Consider the following 17,697-nt stretch of genomic DNA (forward strand, 5'->3'; position numbering starts at 1 on the left):
AGCTTTCTTGATTAAGGGATATCTTGACACCTGCGGGAGGTTTCCATACGTCCAAGGATTTTCTTCCTAAATACGACTGTACGCTCTGGGTATATAGGAGACCCCAGGGATTCGTATTCATATTGTATACATTAGATATATACTACTCATTGTCACACTTAATTATGGATGCTCATTTTTACCATCTTGCAGACCACTAAGTAAGAACAATACCAAAGCCCTTCCTGCTGAACCTTCGACACCACAATATCCACCATTGCTAGTGATGCAATACTGCATGATAGTCCGGGTGTGCTTACAAGAAGGTAAGCAAAGATGGTACTAGTGTTCAACATATCATTTACTTACAACTAAATTTGACCCTAAATATATTTGTAGGCGCCTTGCAATGTTAATGGGAGAGAGAACTCCTTCTCAAATTCCATTATGTAGCCTCAATTATCTAAATTGTTAAGTGTCATGACTATGTGATGTTGAGTTTTTTGTTGATGACATGCAACCTGTATGGATGAGATTATGACTCAATGATCCTTAATTATGTGCTTGTGTTAATTATGTGCTTCTTAATTTTCTGTTCGCATGAAGCCTTGTCTTGATGTGTTGAATTTTTAGGAAAGTAGGCACTCCCACACTTGCATATGCTACAGAGTAGAACGCCATACAGAAGCATGGTCCTGTTCGCAAGTAAGTGTTGTTGAGGTAAAGGCATAAGTGTTATTTCGTGCACCAAAACAGGGAAAAGAAAAGGAAATATATTAAGATGGGTAGAATGTCATGGAATTAAAGTGCTCTATATATTGGGTGCTATTTTGGCAAAGCAAATGTTGATGGTGTCAAAACATTGAAGCCACGTGTTTCAAATGTCAAAATACAATATTCTCAAATCCAACGAGCTATTAAAAAAAGACATATCTGGTATAGGAGTTGAACGAACAAGGTTAGACCATTTTATCAAACTACAAAAATAGAAATTATTTTTTCTTTTTGAGTAAATATAAAAAACTACTTTTCTTTTGACTAAAAGATCACAAAACTACACCTTTTTATCTCCATTCCACAAAGCTACACTTTTTTTTATGCATTATAGAACTACACTCTATTATTTTTATGTCGCAGAACTACGATGTGGTTAACACATTTTCGCAAAGCTACACTTTAAAGATCCATGGCCCACATGGCATATTCCATATGGGTCTGAGCTATTTAACTTAACAAAAGTGTGGCTTTCGTGAAAATTTATTGAGAGGGAAATGTAGTTTTATGAAATAGATTTTACCAATAAAAAATGTAATAGCGTACTTTTGATATTTGCTCTATTTTTATAGGTACTCCCTCCGTTTTAGTTTACTTGTCGCTATTTTTACTGTACCAAATTTGACCAAGCATTTTTCTAAAAAATTATAGATGCTTAAAAATATATAATACTAGTAAAGTTTGTTTTACGATAAATCTAATAATATAAACATTTTAAATATTATAAATCCTTTTTTAAAAAAACGTATGATTAAATTTACTACAGTAAAAGATAGCCGCCGGTCCTCCCCCGCTCGGATCTCTCTCTCTGCTGCGACGGCGCCGCTCCTCTGTCAGTCTACTGGCGGTGGAGATCCATCCGGGCGAAGACTGGTTGCTTTTTCTGTTGGGAATTGATTCTTGCTTGCTTGGATTGATTCTTTTGTTCTAAGAGTTGGTTTTGTTATCCATCACACCGGATCGTTTTTCGCTCTACTCAGTTTCTTGGTTCCCAATTAAGGTGCGGGTGCAGTTTATTTTCCAAATTTTTCGGGGTAACTGAATCCCCAGACCCTAATGAAGTCCGCCCCTGCTCCGGACTCCAGATAGCCCGGAATAATCGCTGGGTCTTTTTATTCAGGGCAAAATAATTACCAAGTTGTTTCTCCTTTCATTCAAACTCGCAATTTCCTCACAGATCTCGGAGATGTCCCAAAATAATGCAAGTCCAAGAGGTGATGGCAAAATTAACAAGTCATTTCTGCTTCCATTCACACCCCCCCCCCCCTGGTTTTATGAATCATGGCTTGTTAATTCCTTAGATCATACTAGCGATTGGGAGGCGTTTTTTTTCGAGGATGATCCTAGCGAGTTGGAGGCGGCAGCTGAGGAGGATGATCCTAGCGACCCAGAGGATTTCACCGAACAAGGCCTGAATGCAAAAAAAGTGGCGTTATGCATATCCAGATCTGTCGTATCCCTTGTCTCTTCTGTTGGTAATTTTACTGATTTCCACCTATATAAGCTTTATGTTTTCAGTTGTTATATTTGCACATCAGAGATTGTTGATTCTACTACTTGCCTTGGACATCACAGATGGGAATATTCTATTTGCTTGTACTGGCACAGTTGTCGATCATGTGGGCTCTGCAACATGGATACTCACCTCTGCTACGCTGGTTAGGAAACCTGGCACAGACTATGATGCCTATCAAGGGGGTGAAGTTAAGGTCAACAGAGCAACAGTTTCCTTAACTTGTTTTAATGTTTTAACTTTCTTCTCGTTGATATCGTACCTAGGGTTTAGTTTATTGACAGCAGATTGAAGTGCTTCTACACAACAAAAGAGCTATTGATGGGTGCATAGCAATGTGCAATTTGCAGTATAATATTGCTGTTGTAACTGTTGAGTCACAGTTGGATCTTCCCATGGTGGCACTTAATGACCTTCCTGGCTGTTACTCCACGCTGGTTCGGCCTGTGATAGCTGTAGGCCGGGACTCCAAGTCACAAGGTTTACTGGTGAGACATGGGGACATGATTCGTGAAAGGAGCAAGTTGGACTGCAGTGAGCTTTTGGTCTGCACCTGTCCTGTTAGTAAGGTAAAAAAGATATACAATGTCTCAAATACTAATAGTGAAAAAAGAGATGTGAATATGAATGAGATTCCATTACAGGGTTTAAAGAAAGGTTGCATGTCCAATTAGTTGTCGGTGTGTAAGGCGTCATGTATAGCTTGTAAAAGATTCCGTTACTCTTGAATGATTACACGGCTGTTTTTTTCGAGTGAGGCTGACCTGACACTCCTAATCACTGTAAAAGATAGTTATAATTAAAAGTCATAATCTCGGTGTTATGGTATGCATAACATATGCCGTAGATATGCGATATATATAAACTATAAAATATATCCATAAGTCCAGTCATCTTTTGTGCGGATAAAGTGTAACCTATTATTGTATGCAATAATCATTGCAATGAAGTATCTCCAGAACTCAAACGGTTCATGAATGTTTTTATTTTGTCTAGATAAATCATAAGTCATAATTTTTTTATATCTCCATACTCCATGGACCACAGTATTCTATTTCTAGCTTGTGAAATGTTTTTGATAAATTACTACTGTATATGCATATACTATTGTGAATAGACGATCATCCATCCAATTCAGATTTATGTGAATTTAATCATTAATCACCTGGAGCTACATAACCTATTTTGATAAGCACAAATATACCTTTTTTCACTATACTGCTCCATGAGTGGTTAAATTTCAGGTGGTGGACTTATTTTTCCATTGCCATACGCTGCTGTTTGGGACAACACCATTAGAAAGCAAAATTTATATCAGTATGTTATCATCTTGTACCAGATGTTCATCGGGGGTCTTGTCATGGATTTTGAAAGAAGAATCATTGGCATCAGTTTTTTTGGCAAGGACATCACTCCTGTCTTGCCGATTGACATTGCGGCAAGATGTCTACAGCACTTCAAGTACTTCGGGTACTCTTTATTCTCTTTGGGTTTTGGTGATATCATCTACAGTGTAATGTTTAGCTTTGTTCTTTTCAAATGTGTGCGCACAAGTAAATGCGTGCACCCATACACACATGTAAACTTGCACATACCTAAGTATGCTTGTGAAGTAGTTTCTTAATACTACTTTATACAAAGATGCTTAGGCAGCAAGGATGGTTTCCAACTAGTTCGCGACGGTAATACGGTATTACAGTTGTTTCTGATGTTACAGTTCTATGAAAATATTCTTGTCCTTATGTGTTATTTCTGTTAGCCAAATTAGTAGCGTAGTATCCTCGAATCTATAGTATGATAACAGTGACCCATTGAATTTCTGTTGTCTTTTTCTTCCTTAAGTGCCCTATCGCCCATTAATTTTTTTTGCATGGCTTGCTCTGGCTTTTATTCCCTCGGTGACTACTTTGTATTTCTTATTGCTTCTTCATGTTATTTTTTAAAAAAAAATCACCATGCTATCGAATATTATGTTCACCATGCTAGGATATTAAGAATTCAAAAATTGTTTGATATTTGTGTTTGATAAATTGCTGGAGCTAGTACCTAGTAGTGTGAGTAGGCAGTATTTTAGTAATATTAAGGATACATTGCAAGCGATATATCTACTACAGTAGGTGACTTAACATTTAGTCATTAATAAGCTCACAAATTTTAAGATGAACGCAGGACGCTCAAACAGCCTCCTCTTTGCATAAGGGGGCACGCTCTTCACAGTTTGGAACTAAGCAACCTGGAAAAAATATGCTACAGGTGTCCTGACCTATCCACAGGAATTGTGGTACACCAGGTAGTCATCCGTGTAACCCCCCCCCCCCCTCTCTCTCACCCAACAAAAAAGAAAGGAAGAAACCTCACCAGCTACCCCTCTTTCTTGCACACAAACACATTATAGGAACTTCATTATTGATTATTTGTTTGGCTGGAAATTTATAGTATCCTAGATAGATGGATGCACTAATTGAGAAATACATACGTATTCCAAATTAGTAGTAAAGGTAGGGGTTTTCGGTTTGTGGAAAGTGTCGCTGAGCATGGTGTATTTTTCTTCTTTAGAAAATTATCTAATATTAGCATGTTTTGTGTACTTGATTTGCTTCTAACTCCTTCCTTTTCATTGACTTAATCACATATGAATTGCAGATCCCTGAAGTGTTATCAGCGAATTGTGGAGGCATTGAGGTTGGTGATATCATCTGTAGCATTGATGGAGTAGTTCTCCACTCCGTGGCTCAGGTATTGTTATAGTTGCTGCAAGTTCCTAGCACTGTTTGCATGCCATCTTGAAGTTAGAGCTCTTGGTTAATATTATAACATCATGAATATTTACTACAAAGTAGATATACCTGTTACTGATGAAGTGGTAGAATTGCTCGATTAAGCATATGGAAATGTTTTGAGTTCCACAAAGTGTCAGTTAACTGGAAAAATACCTTTGTTCCTGATGCTGCACTGTCTAGTATTTCATAACACGGCTAAAAATATTCTTTCCATAGTGAAAATTTGTCATTATCTATTGCGATTTGCTAATTACTAACTACTTCCTTCACATCCATCTCGTTTCGCACTTTCCACTCTGGGTGGAGTATTTGGACATTCTTTTAGTATTTAAAAGCATGATCACACTTTTTGGAGTTAATGTAATGTTTTGTTTCCTATTCTCAGCTTACTGGGATACTTCTTGATGGAATGGTGGTTGCTGGGAGCTCCAAGAATAGAGTGATTCTCCAGGTTAGTTTGGATGACTACATTAATCACCATATTTTTCTCACTGTTAATACTGTTCTTTCTCTGTATGGGAAATCAGGCAGGCATAAGAAGACCCAGTGATAACACTAAATTTGTTGCAATGCTGAATATGTGGGAAAATCCTTCTGTTGATCGCGACAATTTCTTCTGCAACAGGTTTTCTTTTACAACCACGCTATAACTTTTTGTCTCATTGATGATTGATGTAGGTTCGTTATGATTGTAGATGGATGTTGCCGTGAAAGCGTGGTTCTGGTGTTCAACAGCTGAAGTTATTGCACTTCCTAAATGATGTAAGTAAATTCTTAGGTGGTGGAAGTGGACCATGTAGGCTATTGGGAGATACTGTTATCAATGTGGACCTTTCGTTATTTCCCCTTCCCACTTGTATCCGTTTTTCATCAAATGCAATTTAGCTTCCATCTATCCGCCAACTCAGTGGTACTTCCCTTAACATACAACTTGTGTTCACCGCAACATGAGTAGCACTTTGACATTAGTGAGAAGTAAGCTCTCCTTAGCTAGACCGCCCTTAATTTTCATTGAAACAAATGTTAGCATTATGAACATAAGACAACTTCTAAGGGTATCTGTTATGACCTTTTGAATTTTGGATGTAATGATTTTTTATTATCTCTATTATTTTTGCTTTTTTATTATGGGGTGACACTGGAAAACTAGGTAGTTGAAAGTTGAAACATTTGACGTGTGTGGAACCAGTGGAAGAGATGCAACTGTATTTTATGATTTCGATAATGAATAAATAAATTTGTGTGTTTCAATTACAGTTTGTCTCCTGTTCTTTTGTATACTTTGAGTATACTGGCACGTCCGTGATATATATACAGCTATACAATATACAGCAATTCAAACACATGCGACATGCTTCGAATTCGTGAAACACAACCGTTTTTCACCAAATAATTGCACAAGTATTATTTATCAGCATAATTTGAGTTGTTGATTTAGTTATTGTTCTATTGTAGAATTAGTCGAGCTGATTACTATCATTCCGTATATAACCTTGGTAACCCTAGAATTACCATCTCGGTAATATCAAATACGTTAAGACGAATCCCTGATGCTACTATACTTAGGATTGTGTACTTTACTGTTATTTTATGTTTATGCGAAATGTGTGAAATTTGGTGGTTTGGTGTTGTGTGAGTAACAGGATGGGAAAACTTATTGGATATTGATAACCATAGAGGACCTGCTAAAGCTGTGGCAAATTAGGGTTCTTGCCGAGAATGCCTTGGGAGTTTAAGCATTGCTTGTATGGTATGTTTAGTGTGGAGATGTTTATCTTGGCTCAATTAAGGACTAAATTGGTGTGATATCTTATCTAATCTTCACAGTATAACCACTCGACCATGTATTTGGCGAGGCTTAGTCTAAACTCAACCAACTAGTCTACTGGTCGTCCAGAGGCAGGAATGCAACGGGAGACTGAGGAGCAGTTGTAGGCTTATCGACCCTGTTTGAGGCCTGGTTTGAAAGGTTAGGAACCCCGATTAGCTCCCGTAGGCGGCTAGTGGAATGATGTTGTGGTGCGCAATGGTTTTGTTGAGTCGTATTGCCATAATAGTGGTATGTTGCTTCATATACATATCATTTATCATATTAAATATTTTCTATATTATAATATACGTATATGAAAATACATACTTTCGAGAGTAACAAATATGCTACACCTAAAGCTACACCTAAAGTGTAGAATAGTACGTGTATATATATATACACCCCGAACCGCATAGCTTCCTACCATCCCGACCTAACCAGTGCCCCACGCCTAACCGCGTCCTCCTCTTCTCACCGCGCCAGCCCAGGGTTCAAAAAACCGTCAGTAACCGCCCAAAAATCGCGGTTACCGACTTCTCGGTCCGGTCCGGTTTCAGAAACCAAACGGTAACCGAAATTTGAATTCAAAAAATTCAAAAAAATAAAAAATTCAAAACAAATCTTAAAAAAACTAGACACAATTCTAAGACCTTCTATGAAAAAAATTTCAAAAATAATGTCGTTTGCATCATATTTTATAGGGAGAAAGTTTGAAAAAAATGAAAAAAATTGAAGCGTGCGGCTCAGTTATTAACTCACGTTAAGGAAAAGTGTAACATACAAACACATATTTTTTTTGTATAAAACGTATTTTAAGAGAATCTTTAAAATTGATTTCACTTTATTTAGAGTTTTATTAAATTCTCTATGATTTTTACAAAGTTCACAAGCATAAAGTGAATATGTTAAGAAACAGCACTGTAATTAACTTTTTCATGTCTACTATTATTTTTTTCTACGTAAATCATAGTATAAATAAGCTAATGAAAGTGGTTTCACTAATTTTTGAGGTGTGATGAGTCAGTTATGAATTAATCTAGTCACAACACATTTACACAATCATGCATATTACAATAACTAATTCATGAGTTCATATATTTTTAAAAGACATATGATCATATAAGAAGACTAACAAAATTAGTTTCATGATTTTTGGATTAGCAAAGAGTAAACTATGCATTTAACTTGGTTTCTCAAATACAATTTCTCACAGAAAATTTTGAACTTTTTTATGAGTATAAATACTTTTATCATGTAGATCATGTTAGAAGGAAGCCAAAAAAATTTATTTCATTTGATTTGAAGCTCAGATGAATTAGTTATTGATTTTACAAGATTGAGTTCTTTTTTGGGTTTTTTGTTGAACTACGCTGAAATTCGATAAAACCGCTCGATAAATCGAGAAAATCGAGCGGTTACCGACCCAAACCGCTCGGTAACTGACCAATTCAAAAATACGAGAAAAACACTCGGTAACCGACCCAAACCGCTCGGTAACCGACCAAAACCGAGCAGTTACCGAACAGCTAAAATCGTGATTTTTTTTTTCAAAATTCAAATTTTACCAAATAAATTTTCTCTAATTTTTTTTAAATTTTTAATAGATAATCACGGTTATGTGTATTTTCAGTTACCGCCGCAGCTCCGATCGGTAACTAAACCACGCGCCAGCCCCGCGTCCAATCCTTCTTCTTGCGCTCATCTCTTCTTCCTGCACCCTATTGAGCCCGCCCCCATGCCCAGGCGCTTAGCCGGATCGAGTTGCCTCGTGCCTCTCTCGCTCCACCGACCCGACAAGCCTCCCATGTGCGCCACGCCAGAACAGATCCACCTTGCTTCCTCCCCGATGTGACTTGCACAGATTCACCTTGCTTCCTTCCCCCATTGCACTGCCCTGGATTGTGCTTGGTCGTGCCCCCTGGAGCTCGGAGATCCATGGAATCGGAGGCCAAGCTGCCTCTAGGAGCTCTACGCGGTGAACTGGAGGGGTCGACCTCCTCAAGCTATGGCCTGCCACTTCTTTATTGTGGTTGTTGTTCCTCTCCTTCTCTGATTTGGCACCATTCCACAGATCCAACACTGAGGGACTAGCAATCAGTTTTTGAAGAGGATAATGAATCTAGGGGAATCAGGGGAAGGATTTGCAACTAGCTTATGGGTGATTGGATGTGCTCGCCTCACTGAGGAGGAGAGAAGGATAGAACTTAGTACCACTGAATCCTTCATTCACTGTTGAAAAAGGAAATTACTGAACAATAAAATGAGTACTACTAATGCAATCTACTAAATTGTGATAGTATGAATACTGAACTGCGACAGTGTGGACTACATAATCCGATGGAATCAACTACTGACATAATTTTTCTCTCTCTTTGGATGCACAAAGTAGTACTACTGACACAATTTTACCATAACTTGGAACAAGGAAAAGTGTAGAATTTTGTAGTGACTTGAAATTATTATTGAACCCTGAAAGGAAAAGGAGAACTACTACTGAAGAATTTAGAACTACTGAAGGGATGAAGTACTGAAGAAAAGAAATCATGACTACTGAAAGGAAAGGACGACTACTGAAGTGTCTAAATTTACTATGACTTGGATGCTAAAAAATTAACCTGAGTCAAAAATTACTATGACTTGGAGTTAACTACTAAAGGGAGAAGGAGGAGTACTGAAGAACTACTAAATTCAAGTTAATGGAACTACTGAACAACTCTTACTGAATGTCTACTGATCAACTACTGAATCCTGTACTAGATTACTAAATCAATAATTTACTACTGAATCAGAAATTTGCTATAGGTTGGAACTATTGAAAAGAATAATCTACTAAAGAGAGGAGGAGAGTACTGAATCATTGTAAATTCCTTCGGTAACACTAGACTACTGAAGAAAAAATCATATTAAATTTCTTCAGTAATACTGACACTTAGTAAATACTAAATCTTGAATGGAGTACTTTCAGTAGGAATATATGGTGAACCACTGAATCCATATGAATAATGATGAACAACACATGAAAATCCATCGGTAGCATCCAGTAGAATCCGTTTTGAAGGACTAAGTAGTAACATTATTTAGACAAGTATTTATCATAAGTAACACATGGGTTTTTCTTCAGTAAACAAATTCAATTCTTTCAGTAGCAAGATAGTTCTCAGTAATTGGTCATCTTCCACCTTGGTGCAAAAGAGATCTCATTACCACTGCCTTGATACCATACATTCCCGTTCGTTTCCTTCATGATTCTATGACTACCAACAATACTAGCCTCGTGGAGCTCACAGAGGTTGTGCTTGACCTATTTCCATGGGATCCAGACTCAAAGTCAGGAGTCGGGCTATTGTAGATTGAATCAGAGTCATAAAGGATGAGATCTAAGTCGTAGGAAGGAGGAGCAGGCGGCCGGGGAGGAGAGCTTGGCCACTAGGGTTAGAGCACTCCTGGTGGAGGTGGCGCGCAAGTCGTCAGCTCAGCTCCGACTCTACTCGTTGTCCTACCTCTGCTTGTTGGTCCGCTTCTGTTCGCGAATCATGAAGGGAATAAGCTAGGGAGAAGAGAGAAGAATGGTTGGTTTGGGCTTACCCCGATGGGTGGGGTGGGCTGAGTTGGTTAGGCTAAACCATATTTGGATTGGTTGGCTAGGTGGATGGTTGGATTGGGTCTAAGGTGCAGAATAATATTCTACACCATAGATGTAGCATATATATATATATATTACTTTTATCAAAACGGGTAAGGTATCGTACTAGTACCTTTTTTGGATAGCAAAGGAACACAGAGAAAAAAACCATACTTTATTGTACCATCTTATCACTAGAATTAACAAACATATACAGGCAGGTAAAGCACCATCAACTACTAAGCGAGGTAGTTATGCACAACTTAACACAGACAATGCGATCCAATGATATAGGATAAGTTAGTGTATTTATGAAAACTTTTGCTCACTTGTAATAAGGACAAATAAGACGAGAAATCATTCAGTAAGACATTAACTATAGTGTATCAGAGCTTAGAAGTTAAAAGTGAGAGTGATCTCAAATATTGAACCGCTATTTCCTCTCACACAAAAGCAAAAATGAGAAAGTTTGTTACCACAGAAGTGCTGAAGATCTGAGATACCACCAACCATCGCAGATTTTGAACCACCGCAAGCTGCCGATAAGGGGGCGCCAACGAACCCACACAGCCGCAAATGAACAGTACGTGCCGCCCTCCTATAATAGATATGTGAGAGGTGATTTGCCAGGGAGGAAGTCATGGGTAGGGAGGCTGGAAGAGCCACCGAAGTCGAGCAAGGCGGCGCCGGATCGGAGAAACGAGCGGCGCGAGAGGACTAGTAGGAGCTGCCAGGTTCGAGAAAGGCATTGTCGAATCGGGGACACGAGCGACACGTGAGGACGAGCAGGTCGCGCCAGAGTCGAGTGGGGGACTGGGGGTACCGTCGGATCGGAGAGGTGAGCGGCGCGAGAGGATAGGATTGGGGGGCTTCGGGCGGAGTTATTCCATTCCACAAAACGTGGTTTTTTTCCAGACTACGTATACTCCTTTTTCCCTTGGAACGGCGGGGTTCGGGTAGGGTTATTCCGTTCCACACTGCAGCCAAATCCTCGGTCGTCTTTCCCGTCGAGGAGGAAGGTCACGATAACGACTGGTACGAGTCCATTGTTCGCGACGCTCAGAGGCAGGAGCAAATGGAGGAGCCGGGAGTCTATGGAATATTTTTAGAGCAGCACCTTACAAGATCCAAGGCGCCCAAGGAGGAGGAATCGTACCACCACCGCCCCACCACCGAAGAAGACCGCCCTGAGTCCTCCCTAGAAAGCATCGCCAAAAGATGAGGCCTCCATCCATCTGAACTCGACCTAGACGAGTTAGGCCCATCGACCAAGAAGCAGCAGAGGGTGCCTCCTCTCGCCGACGATGATGTTCCCAAGTTTGATTGCGGCATCCAGGTTCACCCCATCTTTGACATCTTCCACGGCATGCAGTGCAGCCACAAGTTCTGTGTGGAGTGCATGGCCACATATATTGAGGGCAGGATAAACGCCGGTGAGGTGCCGATCCCGTGCCCGGACCTGGAGTGCAGGGGCGAGGACAATGGCATCCTTCACCCGAAGCACTGCAAGAAGTCCACCGACTTAGCCGCGTTCAGCAGCTGGGGCGACTGACTCACTGAGAGTTCCATCCCGCCAAACCTGCGCATCTACTGCCCAAACCGCAAGTGCAGGATCATGCTCGAGAGCACCGGCGCCAAGACACCATCTATGGCGCCGTGCCCGGCGTGCAACCACCTGATGTGCGCCACTTGCGGCCTGGACTAGAGCACCGATGACAGCGGCCAGCATGACTGTGCCGAGAGGCAGAGGCCGGGCTCGTCAAGAAGCTCGCCTCCGAGCGCCGGTGGAAGCAGTGCCCCAAGTGCAGGATTCTTGTCGAGAGGACCATGGGGTGCAATGTTATGCGGTGCAGGTATGGTACTCTTGTCACGTTAAATTTGTCTCAAGTTCTTGCGTTCACTCATTTCTATTACTCCAGCATGAACAGTTTCATTTACACAATTTGATTACTCCACCGTGCATAGAGTTGTCCTGGAAGCGGTTTATCTAATGTAACTGCATGAGGTGATGTCCCCGCTGACACATGAGGCCCACTGAAAGTTGGTCCACATGTTAGCGGCCACATCACGATGCGGTTACGTCATAGGATCTTTTTCTGTCCGTCTTACGGTACTAGTGCTTGTTTTGATTGAGGGGGAATATAATACACATAATCCATAATCCATTTGGATTTGAAAGGAAGATAAACTAATTTCCTTACCATTGTTAAGGGATTAGATCAAATCCTAGCTATCCAGATAGAGCGGTTTCTGAAGTTTGATATTGTGCTTTTTTAAGAAAATAAAAATGATTACTCCATTCATGGCAAGCGTACAATATTTTTTGCCGTTGTCTCAATCGATTGATTATCACATAATCTCACCTCACCATCTAGTGCATAATAGCAACTTCAGGTTAACCTCTCGTCAAAATTCCAAAAAATTGTTATTGTTTCGGATTTGTTTAGCTTGTCATTTATTTCTACATTTAGATATTTTTCATTGGATTCAGTATAGTTGCCTGGAGAACTGCAGTGGTTTCGCTAGTTTGTTTTCGTTTCTTTGTTTCTTGTTCCTTCGTTGCTGTAAGAACCGTGGTTACTTGGCTTCTTCTGAAGTGGGTGAAAAATATCCGTTGTTCCTAAAAACATATAGCTCCATGTAAATGGTGTAACATTTGTTAACTTGTTTTGAACTATTAATGCTCTAGCATAAGTCAATTTTGCAGATGGTTCAGAAATAGGATACGTTTTTTACTGATATGCAAACGTTGTCCTGTTTCTTTATATAAAAATCAAGATTATGCCTAGGAACTCGACATGAATTTTGCATGATGTTCACATGAAACAGTGCTGGTATAAATCGAGAAAAAAATCCTGCTTTCCAAATAGGCTTAATCTAGTAGTGCCATTTTTTAGACTTTCTTCCTTGTTGTGATATCCAAAATGTTAAACAATCAGGTCCTTCACCTCTCGTTTGTACATTTGGTCCTTTTTGTCACTTGCCTTTGATCGCTGATCCCTAGCATAGAGATACATACATCCAGGTGCATGCTGTCTTATTTCTCTTATCAACGTGCTTTCCCTTATGGTTATTACATACCAACTTATCCATTTGATGTATCTTTCTTCAGGCCATCTCCAATCAGAAAGATTTCTAGTACTATAGAAACCCGAAAAATACTGTTGCACCAGAAGTTTGCCATTAATAGCTAAGGTATTAAGGTGAACAGTATTACAGAGCGAGAATGTGTTACTTTAAATTTGCTAGTACTCTATAGCATCTGTATCACTATTTACACAGTATGCACATGGGTTCAAGGGAAGGAGTAGAGTAATGAAATGTAGGGAATAGAGTAGCTGTTGGAGATAAAAAAAAATAGAGAATGCTATAATAATGTTAAGAGATGCTATAATAGTATTATAGAGGATGAATTTTTAAATATCTATTGAGATGACCTCGGTACTGCAATGGTGATCTCTAACTCCTTGCGCCGATGTTTCTGACGCCATTCAGGTGCCGATTCGCCTTCTGTTACGAGTGCGGGCTTCCGATGCCGCCAGGGCTGGAGGAAGGAGGCGAGCTGTGCCAGTGCCCCAACGTCCATGGCGTTTTCGCCCGCGGCACTGTGTTCATGCGTGAGTGAAACTGCGCAGCCGGGAGCGCCACATCGGCACGCCGGCGTCGAGAGGGAAGTGCAACCGGCGTGAACCGGAAGTCTGAAGGATATGTGGCGGCTTCATCCTTTGCCTTCATGGAAGTTGCTTGATTCGCATCATGTTGTGGACTTGATGGACTAGCAAGCCCGTGTATCCCGGTGTTTCATTTCAGCACTTTTTCTGAGGTTAATTTGGTACTGTTTTCGATATGTGTGTGTGTTCCTCCTTGCCTCTTTGTGAGTGCTCGGAAGAAGGCTTGGTTAATTTGTCAGGTGATGTGCGCATGAGAACAGTGTGGTTCATGCGGTAGTATTTTGATTATGCATGTGACAATGTTAAGCTGTTGGATTTAAATTAAAAAACATGCATGGCATGTTTTGGAGGTATTTCTTACTAGCTATTCATGTATGTTTTTTCTTATGTCTTTGTAGATGACATTAGATATCAACATACTCTGTTGTAGTAATAGTGGAGGCTAGGAACTGTGTACAACGGTTTCTGCCAAACCGTTCAACCGTTTGACACTATTCATCAATCAAGCCAAGCTAACAAATAAGTTGTAGCTGAGGCCTTGAATGGTTTGGAGGGTTTTTGATGGAACCGTAGTTGAACACCCCTAGTGGGCGCTATGCGTCAGGATTGAATTTTCACGAGTTTTGAAAGAGAAAGAAAATGAAATATATAATTTTAGAATTTTTTATTGACATGTGAGACTCACATAGAAAAAAAAACTCTAAGAAGTAACTTTTATTATACTATGCTAACAATACAAGTGTTAATTTACACCCAGGGTCTAGTTATACCACACTGAATTATTAAACAAAACTAACAACTGCACACATGTTTTATATACGTAAAATCAATCTAGGATATAACAATCCAAAAAGTAAAAGAATATAGCATAACAAAAGAAAGATTTGTATATATAAAATTCACATTATGATCATGTAATTTCAGAGGAGAAGAATGACGAGTACATATATAGAAAGGTGAAAGGGATCGTATCGTCTAGAGTTGGTCGTCCGTAGCAACGTTATGAGGATCAAGATAGTTACTGATTTGTAAGGAGATAAAAATAATTCTCGTATAATACCTTAGTGTAAAGATACGCGAAGGAGGTGACCTCCGTGGTAGACAATGGTGGAGGCGACGTGCGGGTGCCGGCACACCCTATCTAGGAAGCTGATGTTGTAGACGAAGTGCGGAAAACGACACACCCTCTAGAGAAAGCCAGCGATGTAGGTAAAGTGCGGGAGGCGGTGCACAGAAATCCAGAATGAATATTTGGAAGGCAAATAATGGACGTCTAGGTATTAAAGGCAAATAATAATATATTGAATATATTTTTGAAATGGGAAACAAGATCCAACTTTATCGGTGACCATTTGATTAACTCGAATAGATAATAGAAATCAATCGAATCTACTACGACTCGTACTTTTTATAGAAATATAGATTCAGTAGTAACTAGTGACAGTGACTACTGATGATCTATTACTATAGTAACTTGTTTTCGGCTCAGTAATTCACTATACTTTTTTAGGAGTAACTACTAGATGTAAAATATTATTCTACCCCAGGGTGTAGAATAGCGTTGTCGATACTAACAAAGTATAGTATAAATATAATACTTTGACTATTAACATATTTTCACATGGGAGAAAAGAAATACCAATCTTCGCTGCCGCGTAGGCGGAGCCCAACCCATCGCCACACAGCCCTCCTATATGGGGTGTATTCTTCGGCCCAGGGAATGGGATAGGCTGCACCAGCCCCAATTTAGTTCATGAATTTTTTTGCCTCATTTCCTGTAAGTATTTATATATTCTTTGCCTTTTTATTTAGTTCATGATTTATTTATTTTTGTTTATGAGCATTCTCCTTTCTCTCATTTCTCTTTCAGTTTTAGATGGTTTCTTTTAATTTTTTATTTGTTTTGCTCACGGACTAGTGGAACATCGCCATTGATATGATGGAACACTGCAAGTGAATTAGTGGAACAATAACTATATATTATTGGGGCAATTTTGATGGATCAGTGGAACATTGCAAATGAATAAGTAGAACATCATGTGCAATCCAATAGAAAATCGAGTCGGTACTAGTGGAACATCACTGTTGAACAAATGGAACTAACTTTAAATTAGTGGAACAATGCTCATAAGCAACTACAAATATGGAAACACACATGTGAGTACTTTTTAAAGGGAAATGCATTTTTTTATATCAATGTATTTTTTGGAATCCAAATTATCACAAAATAATTGGGCCCACTGGCCGATCAACGAGTGGGCTGCTATAGATAAATTCGGAATAACCCATATAGTCCAGCGTGACCAACCACGCATGGGCTTTGTTGGGAGGGGAGGTGCGCTTTGTCTAGTTTCCCTCCGCACACGCGGAGTCCAGGTCCCGAAAAGAAAGACCGTTGCTATTACCTAGACGCATGTTTTTTAATTTATTTTAGACGACGATTGTGAGCAATGTTTACGTTACCGACCGGAGCTCGGTTACCGAGCTCCGACGGTAACTGAAAATGCGCGATAACCGCGGTTACCGATCAAAAATTCAAAAAAAATCGGAGAAAATTCATTTGGCAAAATTTGAATTTTGGAAAAAAATCGCGATTTTAGCTATTCGGTAACCGCTCGGTTTTGGTCGGTTACCGAGCGATTTTCTCGCATTTTTGAATTGTTCGGTTATCGAGCGGTTTGGGTCGGTAACCGCTCGGTTTTCTCGATTTATCGAGCGGTTTTATCGAATTTCAGCGCAGTTCAACAAAAAATCTAAAAAAGAGCTCAACCTTGTAAAATCAATAACTAATTCATCTGAGCTTCAAATCAAGTGAAACAAATTTTGTTGGCTTCCTTCTAACATGATCTACATGATAAAAGTATTTATACTCATAAAAAAGTTCAAAATTTTCTGTGGGAAATTTTATTTGTTAAACCAAGTTAAATGCATAGTTTACTCTTTGCTAATCCAAACATCATGAAACTAATTTTGTTAGTCTTCTTACATGATCCTATGTCTTTTAAAAATACATGAACTCAGAATTAGTTATTGTAACATGCATGATTGTGTAAATGTGTTGCGACTAGATTAATTCATAACTAACCCATCACACCTCAAAAATTAGTGAAACCACTTTCATTAGCTTATTTATACTATGATTTACGTAGAAAAAATAATAGTAGACATGAAAAAATTAATTACAATGCTGTTTCTTAACATATTCACTTTATGCTTGTGAACTTTGTAAAAATCATAGAGAATTTAATAAAACTCTAAATAAAGTGAAATCAATTTTAAAGATTCTCTTAAAATACATTTTATACAAGAAAAATATGTGTTTACATGTTACACTTTTCCTTAACATGAGTTAATAACTGAGCCGCACGCTTCAATTTTTTTTCATTTTTTTCAAATTTTCTCCCTATAGAATATGATGCAAACGATATTATTTTTGAAAAAACAATTCACAGAAGGTCTTATAATTGTGTCTAGTTTTTTTTAAAGATTTTTTGAATTTGTTTTGAATTTTTTTATTTTTTCGAATTTTTTGAATTCAAATTTCGGTT

At 39.0% G+C, this 17,697-nt stretch overlaps 1 protein-coding gene across 4 annotated transcripts; it reads left to right on the forward strand.

The window, feature by feature from the left end:
* Nucleotides 1-1,528: 1,528 nt before the first annotated feature.
* Nucleotides 1,529-6,171, forward strand: LOC133901165 (uncharacterized). 4 transcript variants are annotated; one of them, XR_009906663.1, is made up of 11 exons: nucleotides 1,529-1,753; nucleotides 1,874-1,967; nucleotides 2,055-2,228; nucleotides 2,329-2,462; nucleotides 2,554-2,835; nucleotides 3,606-3,736; nucleotides 4,436-4,556; nucleotides 4,910-5,002; nucleotides 5,432-5,497; nucleotides 5,578-5,671; nucleotides 5,742-6,171. XR_009906663.1 is itself a non-coding variant. In XM_062342438.1 (11 exons), exons 2-11 carry the CDS (start codon nucleotides 1,940-1,942, stop codon nucleotides 5,755-5,757), a joined length of 1,143 nt encoding a protein of 380 aa, XP_062198422.1. In that variant the 5' UTR covers nucleotides 1,529-1,753; nucleotides 1,874-1,939; the 3' UTR covers nucleotides 5,758-6,171. The 4 variants fall into 4 exon arrangements, 3 of the variants coding, with proteins under 3 accessions (XP_062198422.1, XP_062198423.1, XP_062198424.1); XM_062342438.1 differs by having other exon boundaries at nucleotides 5,574-5,671; XM_062342439.1 differs by having other exon boundaries at nucleotides 1,931-1,967; nucleotides 5,574-5,671.
* The last annotated feature ends 11,526 nt before the right edge of the window (nucleotides 6,172-17,697 follow it).

The sequence above is a fragment of the Phragmites australis genome, chromosome 20 (assembly GCF_958298935.1).
Source record: "Phragmites australis chromosome 20, lpPhrAust1.1, whole genome shotgun sequence".
Lineage (NCBI taxonomy): Eukaryota > Viridiplantae > Streptophyta > Magnoliopsida > Poales > Poaceae > Phragmites > Phragmites australis.

Excerpts from the sequence above, each read along its gene's own strand:
- LOC133901165 (XM_062342438.1), top strand. The coding sequence starts at position 1,940 with ATGTCCCAAAATAATGCAAGTCCAAGAG. Across the intron at positions 2,229-2,328 it reads ATCCCTTGTCTCTTCTGTTG|ATGGGAATATTCTATTTGCT; the intron begins GTAATTTTACTG and ends TGGACATCACAG. Across the intron at positions 2,463-2,553 it reads ATCAAGGGGGTGAAGTTAAG|ATTGAAGTGCTTCTACACAA; the intron begins GTCAACAGAGCA and ends TATTGACAGCAG.